This window comes from Eulemur rufifrons, chromosome 1 (assembly GCF_041146395.1).
Source record: "Eulemur rufifrons isolate Redbay chromosome 1, OSU_ERuf_1, whole genome shotgun sequence".
In the NCBI taxonomy this organism is placed as follows: domain Eukaryota; kingdom Metazoa; phylum Chordata; class Mammalia; order Primates; family Lemuridae; genus Eulemur; species Eulemur rufifrons.
Genome location: NC_090983.1, coordinates 38,979,702 through 38,989,775, shown reverse-complemented (window position 1 = coordinate 38,989,775; position 10,074 = coordinate 38,979,702). Strand labels below are relative to the sequence as shown.

General features: G+C 37.8%; 1 protein-coding gene across 2 annotated transcripts; it reads left to right on the top strand.

Annotated features, from left to right (window-relative positions):
• Positions 1 to 392: 392 nt before the first annotated feature.
• NABP1 (nucleic acid binding protein 1) lies at positions 393 to 8,898 on the top strand. Of its 2 annotated transcripts, none has more exons than XM_069469170.1 (6): positions 393 to 499; positions 1,320 to 1,458; positions 4,217 to 4,288; positions 5,964 to 6,039; positions 6,428 to 6,494; positions 7,541 to 8,898. In XM_069469170.1, exons 3-6 carry the CDS (start codon positions 4,227 to 4,229, stop codon positions 7,705 to 7,707), a joined length of 372 nt encoding a protein of 123 aa, XP_069325271.1. In that variant the 5' UTR covers positions 393 to 499; positions 1,320 to 1,458; positions 4,217 to 4,226; the 3' UTR covers positions 7,708 to 8,898. The 2 variants fall into 2 exon arrangements, with proteins under 2 accessions (XP_069325271.1, XP_069325260.1); XM_069469159.1 differs by having other exon boundaries at positions 393 to 964.
• The last annotated feature ends 1,176 nt before the right edge of the window (positions 8,899 to 10,074 follow it).

Genomic DNA, 10,074 nt, shown 5'->3' with positions numbered 1-10,074 from the left:
CTGACCGCATGACTAAAGGGAAAGAGTGGGCGACTGAACGCTGTAGGGGTAAAAAAGACAAGCAAACCCAAAACTGGGCACTCAACAGTAAAAAGCGGTAGCAAGCAGGCGAGGCAGCGGAGGAGCGACGCTGCGCCGCGGCGCCCGGAGTGGGAGGAGAACGGGCGGGGTGGGCGGGGCTGAGAGCGGATTGGAAGGACGAGGGGGCGGGGCCCGCGCTGACAGCCCCGGGGGAGGAGCGAGGGCGGCAGCGCGGCGTCGTTGGTGCGTTCCGGCCCCTTCTCTCTCCTCCCCCGCGCAAGGAGGGCGTGGCAGCGGGCGTGCAGACGCCGTGCGATGTCATAAGGGGCGGGGCGGCCCAGGGTTCCAGCCGACGTGCGGGCGCATTCGCCAGTCGCTGTTTGGGACGCTGGGTGCGCGGTTGTGGTCTCTCTGCTCTCGTTTCGCTGTCTCAGCCTGTCCTTCCCCGCAGCCCGGGAGAGGCTGGGCGCGTGCCCGTGTGTGTGAGCGGGACTGAGGGCAGAGCTGTCTACTCGTTGCCTTTTCTTTTTTTCTTCTTTTCTCCAAAGAACGGGGCAGTTCGCACGCTTGCCATCCTGTAGTCCAGTTGGGAGCGGGGTTGGTGTGCGGAGTGGTTCGTCTTTTTTATTCTTTTGAACTTGTGAGCGCTTTTTTTTTCCTTTTTGTTTTTTAGGCTCAGTGCCGTCCGGGCTGGTTTCCCCGGTCCCTGAGTAACCGCTTTCTGCCCCTTCTCTCGCCACCCCCGCCCAAGGTCGCCCCTCCGCCCTCACCCCTGGCCCGAGAGGGTGGGAAGCTTTGTCCCCGCCCTGCCCACCCGTGTGTCTCCGCTGCCGTAGCCGCACCTGCCTCAATATGAATGGGGTCAACGACCCGCCTCTTTTTATAAAAGACATTAAGCCCGGACTGAAAAACTTAAATGTCGTCTTTATTGTCCTGGAGATAGGTAAGTGGTGGTCCGCAGCTCACTCCACCGCTCCGTGTGCGCTCCGGCACGCGAGAGAGGGGTGCCGCGGCCGCGAGCCGGGGGCTTCCCTCTTCCCTCCCCCTCCCCTCCCCCTTTCCCTCCCCTCTCCCTCGCCCTCCCCCTCCCCCTCTCCCTCCCCTCTTCTTTTTCCCCTCCCCCACCCACGTGGCTCCAGTGGCTCCCTCCTGGGCTCAGATCCTCCTGCGGCAAGAACTCCCGGCTTGGCCTCTTCCCATCTTCCAGATGTGTTAAAATACCGGAGGAGGAGTTAGGGAGCTTTCCTGGACGTCCTCATTCTAACACAGCCCCCCCTTTGATTTTTAAATCCTCACAGGACGCGTGACCAAAACCAAAGACGGCCATGAAGTGAGATCGTGCAAAGTAGCAGATAAAACGGGCAGCATCACTATTTCCGTGTGGGATGAGATCGGAGGTCTTATACAGCCAGGGGATATTATTCGGTTGACCAGAGGGTAGGTGTGCATAAAAGTGTGTGGGAAGAGAATGTCAGAACAGTCTGCAGAATCGGGATTGGCTGACTCCCGGGATCTTGTCAAGTTCTGGAGTTCCGTGTCCCTCCTGTGGGCCACTCCGAGGAGTTTTGAGCTTCTTTGGTGTTAAATGTGAATGGTGGGCAGCGTTAGGATGTAACACACCTTTACAGTTATAAAGGCCGTAGGTTTAAGGCTTTTATATCCTCCACGCCCTCTCGCCACCACCGCCACCAAGTTCACAGGTCGAGTGTAGTTTTAAATGCTATTCTGGGAGTCACTGAGTCTTAGTAGATTGATACAGTCCACATTTTCTCTTTTCCTAAGTTATTTAATTCAGTGTAGTTGTCACTTTTTAATGACTTGAAATACTGGCCAATATTTTACCTATGTTATTTAGACGGCGTGGACATAAATTAAAATTGTAGTTGGGGAATTTATCATTTTCTGTAGTATGTAAAATTTGCACTGGAAAAATTTAAGAGGGGAAGTTTATGATATCTGGAAGACTCATTCTTGAAAATTTCTTTGCCTTCTGTATTTAGCACAACTTTTTTTTTTTTTTTTTTTGGTAGGATGTTTTTAAAAATTTACCAAAACTTTATTTCAGGAAGATAAAAGGTCAGAACAGGATCTTGAAAATAGAATTTGGGGTGGGGGGCATGGTGGCCTGTAATCCTAGAACTCTGGGAGGCCGAGGAAGGAGGATGGCTTGAACTCGGAAGTTTGAGACTAGCCCGAACGAGAGCGAGACCCTGTCTCTACTAAGAATAAAAATAAATTAGATGGACAACTAAAAATAGAAAAAAAAAATTAGCCAGATGTGGTGGCACGTGCCTGTAGCCCCAGCTACTCAGGAGGGTGAGGCAGGAGGATCCCTTGAGCCCAGGAGTTTGAGGTTGCTGTGAGCTAGGCTGATGCCAGGGCACTCTAGCCTGGGTGACAGAATATGACTCTGTCTCAAAGAAAAAAAAAAAAAAAAAGAAAGAAAATAAAATTTGGTGATCAATAGAAGTATAATTTATCAATCATAACTATAGGAAGAGTAGGTGGAGATTGATCCTGGCCTAATAAATATAATCTCAGAGAAGTATTGTGGAGCCCTGAGTGTAGCAGCTTAGAGCTCTTTGATATTATCTTATAGGTCTTACAACATCTTCAGGAAGTGAGGTTATCACAGCAGGAAATGAGAATCAGGACTTAGACATTTTATTCTCATACACTGACTCATTATGACACTAATTATATCTTAAATTTTCACATCTTAAAAGAGAATTCCTACATGAGAGGGTGTGGTGCGGATTAGCATAATTGAAGTTTCTTGACTCAAAATATCTTTCATCCAATGAATAAAGCTATTTTATACACTGAAAACAGCATCTCATTTCAAATATTTCATATTCTGTAGTCACAGTCATAGATGCTTCCATTAAAAAACTGGTCAAAAAATTAAACTCAGTAGCTATGGTGTCTATAGAATGTTAAGGAGAACAATTACCTAGGAGTACAGTTTAAAGGAAAATTCAAAACTAAAGAAGCTTTGTTTACTACTTCAATGTGACCTTGGGAAGTTATTACACCTCATACTTCAGCTTCCTCTTCTGTAAAATGGGAATGATTATACCTTACTAAAATAACACACTCAGCTTGGAGTCTGGGTCATCGTAAGGCCCTTAAATTCTGGTTGTATCTAAGAAAAGTAGCTTTTGAAGAAAGATATACCTAACATCTAAATAATGGTTAAGAAAACCCTAAAAACTTGGTTTCAGTGTTCTCATTTCTTTAACAAGTGGAAGTTAAATGCTTTAATTTTAACTATTGAAATTTTTTCTCAAAATTTGCATTAATTTTACTTTAGTATGATAAAATGTTACTGCACCGTCTCCTGTGTCACTTTGTATAACTTAAGAGTGGTGAATGGAGTCCTTAATAACCCTTATTAAAATGAACTGTACAAGTCATTTTAAAAGTTATGCAGTTACCATAGTAGTTGCACAGAGAACTTTTGAAAACCAAACCTTGGACTGATTCAAGACTGATTAATATTGATTAATTTACCTTTTTCTTAGATTTGTATCTAGAATTATTTTTTTGCTTGGAGGAATTGTCTTTTGCAAGGGATTATTTTAAAGATGTCTGCATTCAAAATTGTTCAGAGTAAACAGTTGTTCAGCCAGGTTGGTATCAAAAATTGCAAATTTGGAAAGGCAGATTGGTGAATGGTTTGTGACTTAATTTTGTCACCTTGATTAAATTCTGCCAAATCTTCCATAGCTTGGGAATCCTGTGTCTTTTATGGAGGCAGAAGAAAAGACAGCATATCAGTATGTGACTAGACTGTGTAAATGAATATAAAAGTAAACACGGGAGTGTTGATTTTATATATTGTATGGCTGCAAAATAATTTTTGCTTAAATTTCTACAATTAAAAGTTTTTCCTTTGTTAATTGACTAAAGATATGATCATCTAGTGTATAATCTTGCTTTTCAAAAAGACTTATTTTCTAGGGTTTGTCATAGTTAATTATGTCAAAACTTGGCAGTAGAATTTCTTTATTATTCCTTTGTAAGTAGCAAGTTAATCAAAGTTAGATTTATTGTATTTGATTTACTGTGGTAGAGAGAGGGCTTGATTCTCAGTTCTACCTCAGTACAAAAATATATGGTATGAAGATTTACTTGATTTAAATAGAAGAAAACATACATATTTCCAAAGAACTAACATTTCTTTTCTTTTTAGGTATGCATCCATGTGGAAAGGATGTCTGACACTTTATACTGGAAGAGGTGGCGAACTTCAGAAAATTGGGGAGTAAGTATTAAAATGCATTTTGTATAATTAATTACAAATAATGTCTTTATTGGTAGGTTTAAACTATAAATCTCTTACTTGGCTTTTTTTGACCAGTAAACTGAATGTCTTTGACAGCTTAACTGAAAAAATAACTTTGCATGTACTGGCTAACAGCTATCAATACTGTTTCCTGTGGTTGTAAATGTCATTTTCCTGGCAAAGAGCAGTAAGAAGCTGCAGTAGAGACCAACCCCAGTGGGACCATTTCTGTAGGCTTTAGAAATGTACATTTTTCAGATGTCACAAGTGCCATTTGAAAGTACAGTCTCTCTTCTAGTAATTTGCCAAATAAGAAGCTAGGTATGAGTTTCAGGCCATGAGTTTAAATTTTCTTTTTCTCTGGTTATGGGTGAATGTACTCACGTTAAAAGGACTTGCAGCAATGAAAACTGAAGTCCTCTATTTATCCACAGTCTAGGTACGGTGCAGGCAGCCGCAATGCGAGCTTCCGTACTCTACCACCCTGGTAATGATCTCCACCCTGACCTGGAGGAACCATCCTCTCTAAGGGTGTAAAGGTAATTCAGCCTCCATGCTAGCCTAGACATTTGGGTTGTATTAAAGTATGGTGAAGGCAATGAGCTAAATCGTTTAGTCCATTCTTCTTGGTTAATGCTCAGATAGCTACTTAATGCCCATTGAATTGGAGGATATTTAAAGAGAGAAGCCACAAATGGCACCAAAATAAATAAATAAATAAATAAGGAAAGCTCTTCTACACTAAGGGCATGACATATTTTGTTTGGAGGATCTGTTTATACTGAAAGGGGAAAAAAAGAGCAATCACAGTAGCTTTTAAAGATCAGTAACTGATTTAACACTATTTTTTTGCTAAAAGGAAGATTAGAGTAGTAATATTAGAGTTATGTGTTATGAAAGGTCTTAGTGTCTATAACCAAAATGTTCAAGATTCTGCCCTGGCCTTGTATACATAAAGAGGTGTAATAATGGAGGTCAGCGTGAAGAACCACTGGAGGTCACTCAATTCTTAATGACTGCTCTTTGTCAGGGTCAGTCTAGGATTGACCAATACTGATTCTAATTTATTTTTTGTGGGGTGAGGAGCTAAGAAAATACTTATGTGTAATGTTAATTCATACCATATGTCAATTTATAAGCAACACCAGGGTAAACTGGTGGTTTGATAGTCAGTTTTCTTTCTTTATCGCCTAGAAACCACTCTTAACCTTGAATGATTGTCTTTGCAGATACACAGTGATTGGTCAAAAGAGGGACTGGATGAGTGTGTGAATGGATCATGCAAATCCATCACCACTGCCGGAGAAACCACTCTGGAACCCTAAGCATGGTTCACTGGCATCAGCCTGTGTGGAAAAACAGGACAAAGAAGTGTTTCTGTGTCCTTGATCTCTGACATGATTTATTTTTTGCAGTACAAAACAAGAATTTAAATATAAAATAGAATGTTTTATGTCTTATAGACAGTCAAATATTTGATGTTTTTATGAGACATAATCATTTAGGAAGTTTCTTTTATAAATGGAGTTAACATGTTGCTGTTAATTTGACACCTAAGGTCTTCATTCCTGTAAGTTAGGGATGTTATATAAAGAAAGGTTGATTACTTACTTTATTGCAGAAGTCATTTAACTTGTCCTTTATTTTCTTTCAGATTTTGTATGGTTTATTCAGAAGTGCCAAATTTCAGTGAACCCAACCCTGATTATCGAGGACAGCAGAACAAAGGGGTAATTAATTAAAATGTATAGTATGTCTTTATGATTAGGCTAATTTTGACTGTCAGAGTGTAATGAAGAGAATTTTTAAAAAGATCTTTATAGTAATTTTATTATATATGTTTTGTGAGTCTGTATATGAGCCTGTAGCAGCATATACTAAATGTGTCATCTAGCACTTTGCAGAGTAGGGAGTAATATCAGGAAATATAATAGGATGTAACCAAGGTCTGAAAGGTTTGGGAAACATTTATGAATATTTCAACCTTGAATGGACTTGGACACATTTTTTAAAAATTAAAAAACCAAACCTTAAATTGAAAAAAACAATGGGTATAGTACTGTTATAATAATATAAATGTGTTATGTTCATTTGGTTAAATTAAAAACTTTTTTTTAGGCACAGAGTGAACAGAAGAATAATTCCATGAATGGTAATATGGGTACAGGTACATTTGGACCAGTGGGTAAGATTTTTTTTTTTCTGAGTATTTGTGATCAGATATAAGAATTAAGAGTTATGAAAGATTTAGAGGAAATGATGTCTTTAAGCATAAATTAGTATTAAAAGTAAACTACCAGTAAACAGGGAATTCCCAAAGAACTGATTTTCTAGATACACTCTTGAGCCAATGTATTTGGCACATTCTATATTTAAACATTTGGGCCAGTAACTGGGAATACAGTGGTGAACATTTACTGATGATGAGAATTCTAAGTTTTGGTGATGTCTGTGAAGAGGTTTCATATTTTTTCCATTGATTTCTATAAAATTTCTGTAATCTAGTGATTACTTAGAGTGGATGGAGAATGACTGGTTATTTTGGTGCACTGAAAGTCTTTTATCTTCAGAGTAATAGCTCAGCTTAATTTTTCATATACTGGTAGCTACCTCTTTAAATGATGAGCCTTTTAAAGTCTAATCATGACCCTCAGATGTACTAATGGTCCTTGCAACCCTGTTGAAGGTCTTTTGAAGTCTTTTTCTTAAATACCTGAGGAAAAGTCTTTTGTGATTAGAATTCATTAAGGTGGCTGATGTTTTATTTGACCTGATAGCTACGTGTTTTGGCATAACTGATCATCACATCCTGGGAAAGCTTTACTGTCTTTGTCTTGAAAAAGTTAGAATTAACATTGTTTTGAGATATTAATCATATTTCAGCCAAATGCCAATACTCAAACACGATTTTTTTTTTACTCTTATAATGTAGGTAGTACATGTCTGTTTTGTTTCTATTCTTTCTAATTTTGTTGCCCAAGTTGATTTTTTTCTCTCCATTAATGCAGCATCAAGTTAATGTATTTGCAGTAATCATACATTTGTGTATTATCTAGAACCCCCATTGAGTATTTATTTTTTCCCAGTATAAAAATAAAGGTGTATGTTTCCCTTAATATTATTTATAAGCATTATTTAATAGCATGTGTTGGAACTTTAAATAGGTGTAGTTCTATAGATCACAATAGACCACTTGTGAAAATAGTGATGAATTTTTGTATTCTTTTTTAGGAAATGGTGTTCAAAGTGGCCCTGAATCAAGGGGATGCCAGTTTTCATATGGTAGAAGCAATGGCCGAGGACCTATAAATCCACAACTACCAGGAACAGCTAATAATCAAATGGTCATGACCACAATAAGTAATGGCAGGGACCCTCGGAGAGCCTTTAAAAGATGACCTATGCCAAATACTCACATGTAGTTTTTGAACTACATGCCCTACTTGAACACTTACTGCACTTTTATTTATTGTTAACTGTGAAAAGTATGTCCTTTGTGGTTTCTTTTTATGTTTTTGATTTGTTAAGAAGAGTGGTTTGTTTTTTTATAGCAAAACTATTAAGCTGCTCAAATCTCCTACTGAAGAATGGGAACACTCTGAAAAGTAGGAGCATTTATTTTTAGAGCAAAAAAATTGTTGGATAGCCTCTAAAAACCCTGCACCCATTTCATGGGTGAGTTACTTAAGACATCAGCATTATGGCCTCTATGAGTCTATCTTCTATATAAATTTTGTAATATTTAACATAAGGCTTAGTGGAAAGATACTGTTTTGTCTTGAATTCAGATATTGTCAACTAAAGCAATAACCACCAAAAAACACAAAAATTTGATTAATGATAACAGCAATTTTTGAGTGTTTGTGGCTCTAGGAATGAGTGACTTCACTGAGTGACTGCCGTTAAGATTTTCCAAGGACTGAATCATCCTAAATTCTTGTTTTATTATCAGAAAACCAGATTCTTTATCAGAATTATGGAATGGAATGTGATCTATCTTGTAACTAGTAGTTTTTAGAAGAAAGCCACATTTATTTTAGGGTAGTGCTCTTAACATTTCTTAAACTTTGTGTATTACATTGAAGGACGGAGGCCTTGATTATTTATTTTTTGAAACTACCATGTTAAAATATTATAATCTGAGAGAGTTGTAAAGTCATAATGAACATTGATCTAATTATTTTTAAAAATAATTATGGTGGATAAACACAATGAAGGTGATTCAAATTGAATTCATGTAGTAATATGAAGTCTTAAGTTATATATAGGTCCTAGGTACTTACAGGTACTCAGCCTGGAGTGAAAAATCCTAGGTACTTACTTTATTTGAGGGGTGTGTATATGTGTGTGGTCAAAGTTTCTGAACACAATTCACGTAGCCTTATTAGCAAAAGTTAAGAAATGGCTCTCTCAAAGAAGCAATTACAGCTTTATTCAGAAGTGTAAAGGTCGAATTATTTGTCATAAATGATACCTATTTCCACTTTTTACTGTAGGGTGGATAACTGGTAAATTTTTCCTTTGTTAGAATTCAACTCTTCTTAAATATTATCTCTTGAATAAAACTTGCATTAATGTTAACCCACCTACTTAAATTTGCTGTCTTTCAATGATTGAGATGGAGAGCCCGTGTGTCTCACTACAGTTGTAGTGGGACGTCAGCCTGGCGGCTGCTTAGCTCTGCGCTTATCACTTAGTTTTTTTCCCCACTTCAAATCACAAAATAATTTAAGTAGACTTTGTTTTCTGAAATCTCCATAGCATTTGAATAAAAAACGTTGTGCCAGATTGTTTGCTCTAATCTAGTATGTTTCACAAATAATTCAGTACATGCTATGTATTAGGCACTGTGTAGATAGTGTTAAGGGGTAGACAAAACATTAAATAAAGGAGTTTACTTATGGTCCATAGTACTTTTGTAACTGAGGTTTGTATATATATTATAGAAAAAAGTTTTTCCTTTATTCATATATTAGTGATTATTATTAATTTGGCTTTGTGACTAATATTTTGTTAAGATTTTCACATTTCAAAATATCTCTAAAGAAGTTGTCTAAGAGTTGGGATAGAGTATATTTCATCAGATTGTAGATGTTCAGAACTTAAAAAAAATGCAGCAAATTATTAATAGTATATGATTTTTAAATCTAAGGAGCAACAATACTTTAAATTATTTGTGGGAGACTATAGCATAAAGAAGATTTTAAAAGAAGGAATTTTGGAGTTTTAGAAAATTAAAATACTCTCAGGTATGGAATGCTGGCCTTCTGGTCCTGGCCTTAATACTCCTCACTTGTGATGTTGGGCAAGTTATTGACACTTGAAACCTCTCTAAGCCTTATGTTCTACAACTATGAAAACAAGTAAGTAATAGTACTTCTCCCTAGAGCTGTTTTTAAGATTTCTATGTAAGTAATTGGAATGACTTCTGGCACATAATAAGCAGTCAAATGTTTGTTGTCTAATCATATACCTCATGCAGGAAAAAAAATGCAGCATTAGGTGTGAAAGTATTGTCACCCTTCACCATGTTGAGATTAAAATAGAGAAAGACCTAAGCTTTTACTTTTGTGATTGACACTTGCCTTGATAATTTAACCTTTTCTGTGTTTTTTTTTTTTTTATCATTTATTAACAAATTTCTTTTTTCTTAAGGGAAGCCTCCAAAACCAAAGCAAAGTGAGTCACAATCCATAATGAATATTTGCCTTACCAGTCTGCTTGGACTTCACTCATCAAGAAGAGGAAGAAAGTTACCTACCTTC